The sequence below is a fragment of the Carassius auratus genome, linkage group LG45M (genome assembly GCF_003368295.1).
Source record: "Carassius auratus strain Wakin linkage group LG45M, ASM336829v1, whole genome shotgun sequence".
Lineage (NCBI taxonomy): Eukaryota > Metazoa > Chordata > Actinopteri > Cypriniformes > Cyprinidae > Carassius > Carassius auratus.
Window position 1 is genome coordinate 1122053 of NC_039299.1, and position 17341 is coordinate 1139393.

General features: G+C 34.7%; 3 protein-coding genes across 6 annotated transcripts in view; 1 reads left to right on the top strand and 2 right to left on the bottom strand.

Annotated features, from left to right (window-relative positions):
• Nucleotides 1-4020, top strand: part of LOC113068569 (wiskott-Aldrich syndrome protein family member 1-like) — a 36928-nt gene extending 32908 nt beyond the window's left edge. For both annotated transcript variants that reach the window (XM_026241345.1, XM_026241346.1), the window contains 2 exons: nt 1299-1852; nt 3293-4020. In XM_026241345.1, coding sequence (XP_026097130.1) covers nt 1299-1852; nt 3293-3450 — 712 coding nt within the window. In that variant the 3' untranslated portion in view covers nt 3451-4020. The remainder of the gene's footprint in view (nt 1-1298; nt 1853-3292) is intronic.
• The window catches only part of LOC113068554 (gephyrin-like), a 1122288-nt gene that overhangs the window by 387457 nt on the left and 717490 nt on the right, over nt 1-17341 (bottom strand). The window lies entirely within an intron of this gene.
• On the bottom strand, nt 10858-14622 carry LOC113068585 (G-protein coupled receptor 6-like). Its single transcript, XM_026241364.1, has 2 exons — nt 13084-14622; nt 10858-12126 (listed from the first exon to the last, which is right to left on the bottom strand). Exon 2 carries the CDS (start codon nt 12116-12118, stop codon nt 11120-11122), a length of 999 nt encoding a protein of 332 aa, XP_026097149.1. The 5' UTR covers nt 12119-12126; nt 13084-14622; the 3' UTR covers nt 10858-11119.

Consider the following 17341-nt stretch of genomic DNA (forward strand, 5'->3'; position numbering starts at 1 on the left):
TGAGCGTTCACCCACAATGCACCTCTTCAGTGTGAGTTAGAGCCTGTGGCACCCTGCTCTCTCTCTCTCTCTCTCTCTCTCTGTTTATAGTCTGTGCTTCAGGACGGATGTGCTGTACTTCTGCTGTCAATAATGTTACTGAGGCGATTTTTTAAAAACTCATAAACAAACAGAATGATAAACATTAAGACACACACAAATCAATAATGTAATCAAGGAGCTACAGTTACACTGACAAACAATGCAACACGATCGCTCTGTTCCAGCACAGTGCTCCCTATATAGTCTGCTCCCTTCATAGGCAGCTGCTTACTAAGACAGAAGCGTTGATTGAGCAGCAATATATAAAAGCTGCTCATTTTCTCCATAATGGAAATTATTTTTAATGATAACTTATAAACCTTTTAATAGTTTGATAATCAATGGTAAATCCTTTTGTTGAAGCCATCAGCCTGCATCATTTCAACTTCAGCTTATAAATAATCACATTATATGTTTTAAACAATAATCAATTAAAATATTAAAAATAAAAAATATGATGATTTGAATGATGGTTAAAAGTGGGACATCATACTCAACTTTCATTAATTAATTAATACAAAAAAGTATCAATGCCATAAATAAGTGAAATTAATAAATCTAAATAATTAAGATATGTAATTAATAAAACATTTAAACATAGAAAGCAAATGTAATATAATTAGAAATATAATTAATAAAATTTTGTAATGTAATAAATGTGAAATGAACAAATTTGTATAATTAATGCAAAAATGCTTATGTAATAAATAAATACAATTAATAAATTGATATACTGTACTTAAAATACATAATTATTTTTAATAATTATAAAAAAAACTAAATTTTCAAAGGAAAAATGAATGAAAAAAATACTTTGGGAACAAAGTCCACTAATAAAAAGTGACATTAGCATGTTTGCAAGCTAGCAACATGCTAATCAAATAGCAAAATGAGCATAAAAATGTGTAGCAGACTTAATTATGTATATAATTATACTTTTTAGTAGTGAACTGTAAAGGTGAATCTCTTGAAAACATGCCACACATTTCACCACAAAATCAAAAGAAAGAAAAATGATTTTGCGTAAAGAAAATCAAAGCTGTTTGGACTAAATTAGTTTTCCATCACCGTTTAGTACTGAATTTAAGGGTAAGTCACATGAAAACCTTTCCCGGTCACATTTTATTTTAAAATATATTATTTTTATTTTATTAAGTAATATTTAGTTTGTGTCATTATTTCCACAAAGGTAATATCTCCATCTTTCTGTCTCGCAGCTCCAGCTCAGGTTTCTCGGACAGCATTACGCAGTCTCCGGCTCGCACGCCTGTCTTCCTCAACTCAAATGCCCCGCCCCCGGCTCCGCCCCCTCTACCCCCACCCCCTCCTCCCCTGCCTGCAAGCCAATCAGGTTCAAGAATGCGTGGTTCAGCCCCGCCTCCAATCCCTCCCTTACCTTCCCTGCAGCCCCCGGCCATCCCCCCTCCCCCTGCCCCCCTTCAGATCGCCCCAGGGGTCCTGCACCCCGCCCCCCCTCCAGTGGCTCCGCCCCTTCACTCCTCCCCCGCCCGCGGACAGCTGGACAAGACTCCGCCCACAGCTGGAGACGGAGCGGTTTTGCCACCTCCTCCGCCGCCTCCTCCCCTGCCCCTCCCAGGAAACAGAAGCTCCTCCCCCTGCACATCCTCAGGCCCGCCCACCATGCCTTCCTTCCCATCAGGAGCCATTTCGTCGCCGCCCACTCACTCGGGTCACGAGGTCAAGAGGTATCAATCCAACCTGCCGCCAATCAGCGATGCCCGCAGCGTTCTATTGGAAGCCATCCGTAAAGGTAGGCGGGGTTTTGCTCAAGTTCACTCAGTATATGCAAATCAGGTATCTGTTGATAGATATTTGAATATTTTGTATCAAATATGTTATATTTAATAGGTTTATTTTCACAGCTGATTTGTTTACGTCGTTCACAATTTACATTCATTCCCTTCTAAAAGACTTTTAGTACACAAAGCTGAATTCAGAATAGCACACTGCTCTTACTATTTCTGTCTTTATATATTTTAAAATGATATGCTGCATTCAGACCTTTTCATTTTCCTCTGAATCACATGTTTAGAATTTTCAAAAATCTCTAAGGAGAAATTAAATTGAACAAAATGCTTTAGAAATTGCCTACTGATGCACAAGTAGATTATAAAATAAATAAATAATAATAATAAACAGCACAAGAAAAAAAGAAACTATAAACTATCATAGTAAATAAACAAGAAAAACTATGAAATTAGTTAAAGAAAATTATAAATGTAATTATTAAATTATTTGTTTTAAAAATTATATTCAATCAAATATTTAAATGCAATATATTAATTAATATTACAAAGAAATAATGAATAAAATCAATAAATTAGAACAAAATTAAACTATATAAATAAAAACAATTAAAAGGAACAAATAAATGCAATATAAATTAACAATTTAAATATGTAGTTAGTTAAATATAAATTAATTATTGAATGTAATTTATACAAATTATGAATATAATACATTAATAAAAAAATTAGAGTAATTAAAAATATCATAAGAAAATTATTAATTCCATAAATAAATGCAGCATAAATTAAATCTAACTTAAATATATAATTAATACTGATATATTAAACAAAATTAATATCCTGATACAATAAAAATTACAATAAAAAATATCATATTATAATTTATAATATAATGTTCACACACACACTCACACACACACACACACACACACACACACATATATATATATATATATATATATATATTTTTTTTTTTTTTTCAAATATATAATATGGATATTGTAAACAAAATGAATAAACTAGTACAATAAAAAAAAGGAAAATATAATTGCAAAAAATCACGTTCGCATAATTAAAAAAACGGATTATATATATATATATATATATATATAAATGCAATTAATAAATTAATATTATTAGAAAATATTAATTAATAACAATTTTATATAATGTATGAATGTATAGATTAATAAATTAAATTAGTAAATTAAGATAATTAACAATACTAATTTTACAAAATATATACATGCATTAAATAACAAGTAGCTCTGTTGAAACTTATGATTGTGAGTTATAGAACAAGCAATGCATTAAATATCTTATTTGATTGATATTATCCAAGGTCCTGGGTTTGATTCCCAGGGAAAGCAAGAAGCAGCATTGAATGCAATGTATAAATGTCAGAGTAAATACAAGGAGCTTTTCCTGCGTGTGTGTGTCAGGGATCCAGCTGAGGAAGGTGGAGGAGCAGCGGGAACAAGAGGCCAAACACAAGCGCGTGGGGAACGACGTGGCCACCATCCTGTCGCGCCGCATCGCTGTGGAGTACAGCGACTCCGAGGACGAGGATGAGTTCGACGAGGTCGACTGGACAGAATGAGAGACAGACGGACGTTCCTTCTTCCCAATAAGAGTTTTCCCTCCAACAGTCTCCGATCAGTCGTGGTCTAATTCAGGAAACGGCACACGACTCGATCCAGTGTTCCCAGAATGCTTTGCTTCAATGTTTTTTAGCCACTTGTTGTGCAACTGATGAAGGAAAATAACCCGGTGGGGATGTCATGTTTCTTTCATTTGAGTTTATCCGTCTTTTATTCTCAATAGGAAGAACAAACCTGTTATTGTTCAGCACGAGACAACAGCGTCCTCTTCTGGACACGACGGGAACGTCGCAATGCGGCAGATCAGAATGTGATGGATGATTATTAAACACTTTCTACATCATCTCCAAACCATTCTTCCATTTCAGAGATGTGTTGTTTGATGGATCGTTATTATTAATGTGTCAAGATTACTAAAATACAGGACGTAATCTCTTTTTCAAGTTATATTTCACCTCACAATAATGTTTGTAAAATATTTAATTTACATTTAAATATATATATTTTTTTTTTCTTCTTTTTTCTTCTTTTTTTCACATTGTGATCTTTGATGAAGAATGAATTTTGTTGTACACTACATTTTCTTTTATATATATATATATATATATATATATATATTAAAATTTTAAATATTTAACATTTTCCTCCAAAATATTAAATAAATTTTTAAAAGGTAAACATGAATTATAAAACTGACATTTAGTCCTATAATTTTTTTATTTGTTTATTAATATAATTTTTTTATTTTTTCTAAATTATTTCTTTGTTTTTGGGGTGAAATGTGACATGTTTTCATGAGATTTTCATATTAAATAATATTGACACCTTCCCATAAAGGTCAAACAAAACATATTGTGGCCTTTTTTTGGGTCTATAAATTGTAATTTATTGCATTTCTCAATTTAATATATATATATATATATATATATATATATATATATATATATATATATATATATATATATGAGAGCAGACTTTGTGATGAGCGAGAGATGAAAGCAAACGCTCGTCGTCTGTCTGTCTGTCTCTGTTGGGACTGAATCTTGGTTTCTCTTTCTTAGGCCTTATGTTTTGTATAAATGTTGATGAGTTGAATGTATTGTGCTGTTACTACTTCTGCCTGCATTTCTCCAGCGTCCGCTGTTTCTATGTTCCAGACGGAAAAAAGAGACTCAGTCAAAACAAAGATTAAACATGATTTAAAATACTGTATACCGTGTAACGTAATTAACAGTTTACTGTAACAGTTTGCTTGAATTAATAAAATCTGATGTTCAAGGTTCTCACAGGATGCTGAATTATGGGACTGAGGAAGTGGGTGACAGAAATAGAAATATTTCTACATTAATGTGCATTTAAACAAACCTTTAAATGTAAGATAAATGTACACAATAATCATAATCACAGAAAATAGTGCATCACAAGCTCGAAGCTATTGACTTTCCTGCGATGCTGACGGAAAACAAAATTAAAAGAATATTTTAAGAATATTTTTTGACAGTTTTATAATATTATTTGTGTTGGTGTGAAATATTGCCTTGGAGGAAGCTTTAGAGAATTTAAAAAACTTTGCATAAAGAAATGATATTTAATTGTACATTTATTTATTTTTTTATATTATTATTTATTTAATTTATTTATATATATATATATATATTTTTTTTTTTTTTTTTTTTTTTTTTTTGGGGTTAAACAGTTTTCTGAGATTTAGATTTAGACCATTAGCTTGATCTGAACTACCATTAAAATAAAATAATTACAGATAATTTGGTAGTTTTTATACAACTGTCACATTTTTATTAGATTTGTTGTTTTTTCATGTTTTTTAATATAAATGGCATCCAAAATCATTTATGAGCTGTCAGACTATCATAGTATTTCACATTATATCTAAATATGAGGTTTGATTTGAAGCGGATGACGTCACTCACCAGCGCCGCCTGTCTGTCAATCAGAGAAGTGCATCAGCCCAAATCCAAACTGTAATGAGCTGCTGTGACCTGCAGATGGCGCTGCAGTATCAAAAATCAATCCTTGAGAGTGTTAACAAAATTTAAAATGCAAAGCCACCTCACCTAAGAACACACAGGAGTTAGCAGCAATTTGCATTGCTTTAACCATCCACCATAGATCCCGCCCTCTCGCACTCCACGATTGGTCGATTCTGTACAACGCCTGCACACTATTGGTCAAACTACTTTTCAGTCATTCCCTTCAGCAAGTATGAAAACAACAAGCTGCTTCTGAAATTGCATACTTCCCTAGTATATAGTATGTTTAAAACAGAATGTGAGGTGAGTAGTGTGTCTGAATTCATAGTATTTGAAAAACTGTAGGCAAAAAGTACCTGGATGACCTACGTCTAACCGCCCAGATTCTGAAGTGTGCATTTGATGGACACTTTACTATCCCACGATACAAACAAATCAAGAAAACAAATCCAAACTTGGGCATTTTAGGCAATTATGACATATCTCAGTATTAGGCTTTGACAGTCCAATATGGCGGATGGCTTGCGTATAGCGGCCTATAGAAGAAGCCGCTAATAGGGTACATTTCTATGCAACTGAGATATCAGCTTAAAACTAGAAACATAAGGTTGGCTTGAAAAAGCCTAGTCTGAAAGTTAGAAAATATAGATAGATATGTTAGATAGATGTTGATAGCATGTTTTTAGCATGATTAGCATGTTGGTAAAATGTTTTTAGCATGATAAACATTGTTAAACACACTGCTAAGATGTTTTAACATATGTCTAGCATGTTTCAGCATGCTTTAACTTATTGCTAGCATGTTTTAACAAGATTTAGCACACTGCTGGAATGTTTTAACATAATTTAATTCATTGCAAGTAGGTTTTAGCACATTGCTACCATGATTAGCATGCTGCTAGCATGAATTAATACATTGATGGCAAGTCTTAGGCTATTTGCTAGGCTAGGCTTACACTAGTATGTTTTTATTTTAGAATGCATATCTTTTTCAGTTAAAGCGCTGTTTTAAAATGAATGTGCACTAGTGTAAACAGGGCCTAGATGGAATAGAAACAGTACATAGAAGGGAAGCTTTATAGAGTCTCAAGGGATTCTGGGAGTTTAAATTTGAATTTTGACAGTTGGAGTTTGAATATTCTTGGCTCCTTTGAACATTCCACCAATGTAAGTCTATGGGATTTTTATGATTTTTGATCTTCAATTTTAGGAAAACTGTGAGTCCGATCAGTCTGAAAAGAGCAAGCAACACGATTCAAAATAGTCTGGAGATCTCCGCTGAGTTTGGTGGTTGTAGCTTGAAAACTCTAGGAGTTTTAGCATATCTTTCTCAAGCCAACCTAAAAAGGCGACTTACTGTCACCCTAAAGACTTTAATTTTGTAAGAATGTGATCATGAACGCCAAAAATATAGGCGTGTGCTGAAACGTCACTCTTTTATGCGTTTATTGAGCTCCTGGGGCACAGAGACTGAAGTATTTACTACAGTCTGCACTTTCATCTAGTACACTAAGTGTGTAAGTGTTGGGCTCGGAGCATTTTCTCTGAATTGAAACATTGCCTGCAATCGATTTCCATTACTATAAATGTGTGTTTATTAGGGATAAGTGTATCGATCCTCAAGTATTAATATAAACTGAAATAGTAGACTACATAGAATGTTAAAATGTTTTTTCAGATATAAAGTTAGTGGGTATCATTACCCATTTTACTCTTAGTAATTTAATAATTGTATAGATTTCATAATTTAAATAGAAGTATTGTATATCGGTATTGATTTTAACAATACTGTTTTTTAAAAGTATCGATATCGTATCGAAAACAAAATACTTGTTCTCTCCCATCCCTTACTCTTAGTAATTTAATAATTTAATAGATTTCATAATTGAAAAGTTCAGTTTAGAATTGTTATTTCGGTATCGGTATCGACGATACTGGCTTTTAAAAGTATCGGTATCGTATCTAAAATAAAATAAGTGGTATCTCCGATCCCTAGTTTTTATGTTTGTATTACTTGTTTGTAGGGCTGTAGCTATCGAATATTTTAGTAATCGAGTATTCTACCAAAAATTCCATCGATTAATCGAGTAATCGGATAAAATGTGTTTTTGCTTAATTAAAGTGCAATATTAATTATGCGAGAGAAAATAAGACTCCTGGGGCTCTTAAAATGAACAAATAAGTTTCCTTTTTATAATTTTTTTTTTACTTTTTAAATGCATAAAATGCATTGCATACATCAAAAATAAACATTTAATTATTACCCATTGTTTCTCTGTCTGTACTCGTAATGTGAACAATGACAATAAAGTTGACAGATGAATTAAGTTCATTTAAGTGCCATTCAGTTGGGGTTTAAAATAAAGCATTTTCTGAGATGCACATTAAACAAACACATAAAACATTAATTTAATTTATCTTTTAATTATTAAAAATTAAGCAAACTTAACTTTTTGGTAAACAAAGGGGATTTACTATTAAAAATAAAACATGGAAGAAATGTTGTGTGATTAAACCTTAAAAAAAACGGACTTTTATTTTGACGGGTCGACGTACCTTTACAGTTCTTTGTATTGTGATGTGACAACGGTCAAATGCTCATGAAGTGACTGTCAGTGCAGTTCTGGAGATGTTGTTCATGTGTTCACGTCCTTATTTAGTGAGACAGTACGCGCGCTTCAGTGCGTGTGATAAAGGAACTCGCGCTTCTGCTCCATTCATTAACAGAGACACGCAGAACATGCAGGATTCATATTTAAATAGACTGTTCCGGCTTAATATTTACAGATATTAGTCCATATTTGATTTGATGTAAGTGCAATTACCTATTTTTGATTAATTAATTTACAATTTGTCAAATTTCGTGCCATTCCGCATTAAACTGTTAAACTCCGTTAAACTCCGTTTTTATGACTGGATTCCGCGATTCCCTCCGCGTTTTCTGCATCGCGGAAATCATATGGCTCTAGTTGTTGTATGCCAGCTCTATCTTGCAATGGACACACGCCACGACGTTCTCTTCACGTTTGCCCGCGCGCTCTAATCAAAACACTGCTGACTCCTTGCAGTATCTCGGATGCAGCGCTTGCGTCTCCTTCCACTTTGTGGGTGACGTAAACGCAATGTGTCAAATTAAAAAATCATTGCGAAAGAACCTGACGTGAGATTTAAAATAAATTAAAAGAGGCTTCGAGGCAGAGGAATTTGCCTCGATCATTTTTTGTAATCGAGTAACTCGAGTTACTCGAGGAATTGTTTCAGCCCTACTTGTTTGTGAGATTAAACTAACTGTATCCCCTATTTAAGTAGAAAGACCGAAACATTTTTTTTTTTTTTTTTTGTAAAACTCCGATAATCAGTTTTTTACAAATTGTATTATTTAGTTGTTGTTTTTTTCACCAATCATTTTTTATCTAAATGTCATAACTGGGTTCATTTAATGTTTATTTATTTATTTATGTTTTCAAACAAGAATCAAACACAAAATATATATATATACTATAATGCATTGAAATATTTTCCAAAAGTTATATTTATTCACTACTACTTTTGATTGGCCATCAATGGAGAACAACTAAAACTATAAGTGTTATCTAATTTGTGCTTTGAATGAGTAGAATTTATTGCTAATTTTAACTCATTGTGAGGGTAAAAGGGAATTGTCACATCGAGACCCAAAAAACATCATCTCACAGATTTTTGGACTTTGAGTATATCTTTCTTCATCTGTTCGAGTTTCACAGTAAAAAAATTTAAATATATAAATTCTGCATTTTCTTAAATTTCCTCTGGAGATGAGTCTCAATTTCAAGTCCTACATTTCGAAAGTGCTCATGTATTTCATATTTTAGTCTTTGGCAAGTTACAATAAAGTTTTTTTTTGCTTTTTCGTGTTGATTTTTGACAAATAACATTGAAACCAATGGGGATCCAATGTTAAAAAGGGAAGGATGTAATTAGCAGTGCTGAGATGTTACCGGGATGTTCCTGTTCCAACTGCTTCAGTGATGATGGAACTGAATGAATGAATCTGTATGAGCCTCTCGTCCACCCTTGAGCTTAATTAGTGCTGAAGGAGGAAAAATTCATGACTGAGAAGAGCTTCATTAATCAGCGAACACAGCAGGTGCTGACAGTGACGACGAACCGAGAGATTCCAAGTGCCTTCTGGTGTCTGTGACTTCACAATTCAGCCAATTTAACCAAAATATGATTTTGTTTTTTAGCATTATAATTAAAGAAACAGTTCACCCAAAAATTGACATTTCCTGAAATCTACTCCCCTTCAGACAGTCCAAGATATAGATGAGTTTGTTTCTTTGGAGAAATTTAGCATTGCATCAGTGTCACAGCAATGGATGCTCTCCAAGTGAATGGGTGCCGTCAGAATGAGAGTCTGGTAAAAAATCACAATAATCCACAGCACTCCAGTCCATCAGTGAACATCTGGAGAAGACAAAAGCTTTGTGTTTGAAAGATACAAATCCACCAAGGCAATTTAAACGTCACTAATATAATGGATTTTCAACTCGTAATGCTGGATTTGTTTTTTTTTTTATCTTCTTCAGATGTTAACTGACGGACTGGAGTGCTGTGGATTATTGTGATGTTTTTATCAGATGTTTGGACTCTCATTCTGATGGCACCCATTCACTTGCAAGGGATCGTGTTTAGGTGTACTGTCACTTTAAATAGATGAAACTCAAAAGAACCACAAGATCCTAAAAGAACTCACACACACTCACGCTTACAAACACCCGTTCAGTGATGAAAAAACACTCCATTTGACTTTTCATGTTTTATTTTGTCTTCACTCTCTTGTAAAAAAAAAAAAAAGAGGTACAGTCATGGACAACTTTACAAAATAGAAAACCCATCACACGAGTAACTCGGCAAACACGTAGGCCTACGCAATACTGCTTTGGCATCTCGATTTGTACAGTAAAGTGCAACATGTTGCTTATAAATAATATAAATATACATTTTTGATGAGGGTCGTTGCTTGTTCACAGCGTGTTGAGACGCCGGGTCTCAGTAAAGTGCAATTGCGCAACAGACACTTCAAGCGCCATATTCATACTTCTGCATGTGACGTGAATGATGAATGAGTTTAACCCTATAAAGCCTAGTGAAACGCAACTGTATAAGGCCTCAGTGATCAGCATGAGCAATGTCTTCAGTCTCTGATTGATAGTTTAGTGTTTTATCAACTCGAAGCTCTTCTAGTGTAACTGTACAAGCGTCCAGCTCAGATCTTGTCTGATTGTGATCAAGTAAAGGTCAGAATAAGGTCAGTGATATGTCCAGATGAACTCTTCCTGGACTGAAGCAGCTTAGCTGTACTTGATTCTCCATCAATCATGTTTTAGCGTCTCAAATCTGATCCTCAGGATCTTTTGAGGAGCTTTACTTTCACTGTTCCTCAGCGGAGGAATGATCTTCACAAGCCTCCAGAACATCTCACATCTTCTGAGGAGCCTGGATTTCTTAAGCTCTCAATCACTGTGTGGATCATTTACATCTCATCTTACTGAGAGACTCATTACTGGAGATACAAAGTGATCTCATACAATACAACTTGGATGCTTTTGCACAGATTTGGGCCTTTGAAGAATAATAATATGTTTCTTAATGAGCCTTAAAAGCACTGGACTGTTATTTCATAAGTTCTGAGGATCTACACCTCGCTGGGTGATCTGGATCGGTACGAGCCCTTGGTCTGAAAGCAGCCGCAGAAGAGCATGTAGATGGAGCGCTGGATCTCAGTGTTGCGGTAGGCGTAGATGATGGGGTTAATCATGGAGTTGTAGGTGGCGGGGAGCAGCGTGGCGTAAGTGTACACCGACGGATACTCGCGCTCCCCGACCAGACAGTAAATGGCGAAGGGCAGCCAGCTGGCGCCGAACGTGCCCAAGATGATGGCGAGCGTGGAGACGCCCTTCTTGGTGGCCACGTAGTGCGAGGTGGTGAAGAAGTGCTGCTGCAGAGCGATCTGATGCGCGTGGTGACACACTATCTTACAGATCTTGAAGTACAGGCTGAGCATGAGGGCGAAGATGACGAAAAACGACGCGGCGAGGACGGTGAGGTTGGTGCGGTTGAGCGGACGCACGATGCTGCAGGTGGATGCATCATCCAAACAGTTCCAGCCCAAAACGGGCAGCAGTCCCAATCCCAACGACGCACCCCATGTTCCCACCAGCATCAGATGCACATAATGCAGCGTCTTCTCGGAGAAGTACGTCAAGGCGTTGTAGAGCGACAGGTAGCGGTCAACAGTAATAGCTAGCAAGCTACTGATGGACGCTGTGAAGGACGCCACTAGGAATCCGACTGTAATGAGGCTGATGGTCTCAGATGAGACCAGATACTGGAAAGCGAAGTTCAGGATTAATCCCATGCCGGCTAACAGGTCAGCGGTGGCCAGGCTGCCAATCAGAATGAACATCGGGTTGCGAAGCGTCGGTGTGTAGAAGATGATGGCCACCACGATGGCGTTCTCACAGGCGATCACCGTCCCCGACAGGCACAGCATGATGTCCCACGGGTTGACGTGGTACTCGAGGGCCGCCGATGAGAGCGCAAGGGTCCGGTTGTTGTCGAAGTCTTCTGCTTCCAGCCACGAGGACACCGGCAAACCAGCACCGCTCTCGTTGAGCGCCGCACTCTCATTCATCGCTCAGCCTGGAGACAAGACAATGACATCAGATGAGGAAAACACATAAAAAAACTCATTTTTTCATATCATTTACATGAAGGAAATCATAAAACGTTGGTTTGTGCATAAACCTGAAGTGCAAGATCCTGTTTTGAGAACTAAAAACTGCACAATCTATGTCTTGATGCAATCATACAGAAGTCTTTTTTATGGATTTTACAAGATGTAAAACCACATTATATCATTTGCATGGAGAAATCTGTTTAACGGTTGGCCATTGAAAATCAATTGGAGCTGTCCATGGTGCTGAATCTCAACGGTTTTTTATGTTTTCAAGCAAAATGAGGTGTTTTATTTCAGAATAAACATCATTTTGAAGTTGTTAACTCTTAGTTCAGTATATTCTCAGCAAAGACTGTGTATTTTATAAACGAAAATGAAATAAAAGCCACTGTATAAGCAGATGTGTGACTTCTATTCCTTTGTGAATAAACCTATTTTAAAAGTTATTGATTCTTAGTTCGGTATTTAATCTGTAAAAACAGATTTCACATGAACGAAAAATTAAATAAAAGCCACTATGTGCGCAGATGTATAGTGTTAAAGCAAAAAAATTATTGGCTATTGCTTATCAAAGTCGGTTTAAATGTAGATTTTATAATCTCACTTTTATTCATGAAATAAAATAAGTATTATTTTTTTTTTTTTTTTGCTGTCTTCGCTTTTGACTGCCATAAGTCTTTTCGATGGACATCACATTTAAAATAATGCATAAAAAAAGATGTAAACCCATGAAATAGTCAAACTGAAAAAAATATTTATTGTCGATGAAAACAAACATGAGCGGCGTTTGCGCTCTCCGTGGTGCTGAAACCAAGAACTTCGCTTCAGGGAAAATAACGCAGTCTGTTTGCGCACAGAGTCCTAAAACTTGCACTTCAGATGCAGCATCTAATATGAGTTTATAATCGGTAAAAACGAACCTTGTACCTTTTCCTTCACATGGAGGAAAACAGAGACGGCTCTCGGCTCTCTTTCTTCAGCTGACCGCTGTGTGTTCCTCTTCAGGTGAATCCTTTACTCCGGTCTGGATTCCCGGACATGAGTCCTGGATCTGGTTTAGTGCACGAGGAGCGGAGAAACACTGACTGGAGCCCGCGGGTCCGAGCGCCGCTAATAAACCCCGATGACGTCAGCGCGCCCCCGCCGAAACCTGCGCGCGCCCGAGCCGATCCACGGCTGAATGATTGCAACTGATGTGCATAGATTAATATATCGATGTCTGATCTAATGCAACATACTGAGCACACGTGAAGCTTGCTGTGATGATTTATGCAATAAGAGAAACTGTATTTTATAAAAGATCTGTTTGCATTCATTTAATTCTGGCAAACTTGGATAATTGTTGACTTCACTTGCTGTTTTGTGTTCATCTGCTTCTCCCATTCGATCTATTTACATGAACTATCTCTCTACAATCAGATACAAAAATAATTTTAACTTATAAATTGAACATTCACTAAAATGGAATGAGAGATTGGATGATAATTTATTGTAGAACTGCCATCAACCTTTACTGCTAATTTTTTTTAAATATATATATAATCAATTAAGTTACAAACTCAATCCTTCCATCTAACATGTATTTTGATCTGCAGCTAGTCATATTAATAAACTGTTTCAGTAGTTAGCACTAAACCGAGAAAAGAGGAGGAACAGACGAATCGATTCAATTGAGTGAGTCATTTACGCTGGAACCGCTCCGATTGATTCAAACTCGTGACTCCGATCATTCAGTTCGAGCGATTCACTTGAAAAACCAGATCAAAAGAGCCGTTTCGAATGTCGACATCGCTTGTAATGGTTTTAAAAAGCACGTAGTGATTGTGAAACGGAGCTTTTCGAAACTCCGAATCAGTTAAAAAACATTTGAGTCGCAAAATGATTGATTCACTGCTTCGAAGCGCTCGAATCGGATCGCGAATCATTCGTTTTAGATAAGGACACAGGAGGTTTGCGAATCTTTCTTCCTTTTTTAAAAAACACTGCAAAACATTAGATCATTAAGGCAGTACAGTTATTAAAAAAAGTATACACAATTGGTAAATCCCTTAATAAAATGAACCGTGGTTTAACCAAAGAGAGCATGTTCCACAGGTGATTTAGTGACAGAAACATTGAGCATCAACAGTCTGTAATGGAGCTCATGGGGTGAATGTTCTGTTCACATCCTCACAGAGCAGTCTAATATTCACAGTGATCACAGCACCCTCGAGGCCTTTCTGAAGCTCCTTTTACAGCAGGCTCAGAGAGTCAGAGACAGACAGATGACACACATGATGCTCATTACCACAGAGTCGAATCAAAAAGAGAACTCAAAGTTTCTAAAGCTCCACATTTTAAGACTGAAACTAGAGTTGCATGCGCTGAAGAACATGTGAGAGGTGTTTCAATGAAATAACAAGCAACCTAGCAACTGCATTGCAACTCCCTGGCAACACCTGCAACATCACGTCAGCGTCAGATGCATGAACAGTGTTAATGACTATATAGTGAGGATAAAACACCTGACAGACATCTGGAAGCTCAGGAGAGTCCAGCTGTGAGAGATACAAACACCTGGAGGAGAAGGAATGGAAAACAGAGCAGGAGAGGGATAGTAACCTGTAGATTAATACTAATATATTAATGTTAATGTCTGGATATGTTTTGCTGTAAATGGCAGACTGGCTGAAAATTAATTCATAAACAATTTCGTCAGCTTGATTAGTCTATTTTGTAATTAACTGCTGAAATTCACTCTGATTTGAACCTTAAAAACCAGCTTAATCCGACACACCTCATCTATATGTTCTAACTCCAGCCATATGGCATATTTCATAATGTCTCACATATTAGATATTATAGATTATGTATTATATATATATATATATATATATATATATATATATATATATATATATATATATATATGCACTACATTTAAATAACTAACATTTATATTATATTTTCATTTTATATCACAAACATTATATATACGATTTTATATGTATCTGAAAAATAATTAAATATTCAAATAATAAGAAACAATATAAAATCACATATGATGCAATTAAAAAAATATATTTATATATTTTATTTTCATATTATAAACAATGCAATACAATCTATATTTAAATGTATTTAAAAATGTAATAATTGTAATGTTATATCAATGTAATGCGAAATATTTTATTTTCTAAATATATTTTACAAATTGTAATAATTAAATATACATATATAAAAATAAAGATATTAAATTACATATAATGTAATACATAATTTCACATATATCATGATTATATATTATAAAAAATGTAAATATGTAATTAAACATTAAATATAGATATAGCATATGATGCATATATGATGTATATGTTTAATATAACTTAATTTTTTTGTGTGTATTACTTATTTACATATATTATCAAGTAATTTTGATCTGTATTTCACGAGAGTCATGATCACTAGAATCTGACAGCAGTGGAGCTCATCTCTCTCTCTCTCTCTCTCTCTCGCTCTCGCTCTCGCTCTATCTCTCCTCTCACTCTTTCTCTCTGTATCTCTCCATCTCTTTTTCTCCTGGTATCCTAGAAACCAGCGCAGCTACATGCGTTTACTCACTGCTGAGAAATATGAGATTACAACAATGTAAATAGAAAAAAGGAAAGAGTGGGGAGAGAAGGACTGAATGATGAAGAATACAGAGCACAGAGACAAAAAACAAAACAACATCTCATGCAACAGGTACAAGTGTAAAATAAATGTCATGTAATGTGTGATGAGCTGTGTGAATGATTGCAGATCTAATGCATAAAATAAACCCTGCATGCACAGTACATTCACTCTCTTATTGCAGTATACATATACTTATGACATCAATCCATTGCCTGATCAACAACCACTTATACTGTTCATTGTCATTAAATACAAAACTATTCCAGAGAGCCATGCAATAAAATAACAATACCTACAATTCATGTTTTAGGTGGATTATAACTGGATCAAGTGTCTGATCAGACATAAATTATATATGAATAAATATTCCTAAACACGAAATGGAAGATTAAGATTTTACAGAGGTTTTAATATGGAGTCAAATCAATGCCACATATATTTGCAAAAGAAAAAAAAATTTTGCAAACAAAAATGTAAATATTTTTACAAAATTATTTTTGCAAAAAAAAAATAAAGAATTGCAAAATATAAATTAAGTATTGCGGGGAAAAAAAAGTTTAGCAAAAAATTGCCAAATATAAAGGAAACCGCAAAACAATGATTTTACAAAATTTTTCATAACCATATCTACTAATTTATTTGCAAGGCTGCTTTTATTTTGTGTTTCACGGCTAGTTGCTAGGGTGTTCTGGGTGGTTGCCAAGAGGTTGTTTCTTCTGGGGTGTTGCTATGTGTTTGACCCGAGGTTGCTAATGTATTCATATACACAGATTAATATGTATATAAAACTGCAAGTATGGTGTATGTAAGCGCTGCTGAACTAATTTTGAGGAAACAGCCTTTAAAGGCATGTATTGTAATTAAAATCTATTGATGCAAATAGATAAAGTGCAAAAATAAAATTAGGTGAATAAAATATAAACAAACTCCTCTTTTAAAAAAAACTTCAAAATATAGATAGGCATGAAACTATGCCTAATGAAAAGTTTTGGTGTATGTAAGTGCTGCTGAAGTGGACGAAAAAACTTTTAAAGATATGTACTGCAATTGAAATCTCCAGATGCAAATATATAATATGAAATAAAATAAACACTTAAATGTATATTTTGGATGTTTATTTCAAATAGTCTGAAAGAAACACTGTGGAAGTGAAATGGAACAAATTTGAGCAGTACATAAAAAAATGTGACGCTGGACCACATAAACAGTCAATTAGTGTCAATTTTTTGAAATTGAGATTTCTACATCGTCTGAAAGCTGGATAAATAATATTTCCATTGATGTATGGTTTGTTAGGATGACAGTATTTGGTGGAGATACAACTATTTGAAAATCTGGAATCAGAGGAAAAAAAATGAAATTATTGAGAAAATCATCTTTAAAATTGTCCAAATGAATCATTAACAATGCATATTACAAATCAAAAATTAGGTTTTGATATATTTATGGTAGGATATTTACAAAATATCTTCATGGAACATGATCTTTACTTAATATTCTAACGATTTTTGGCATATAAGAAAA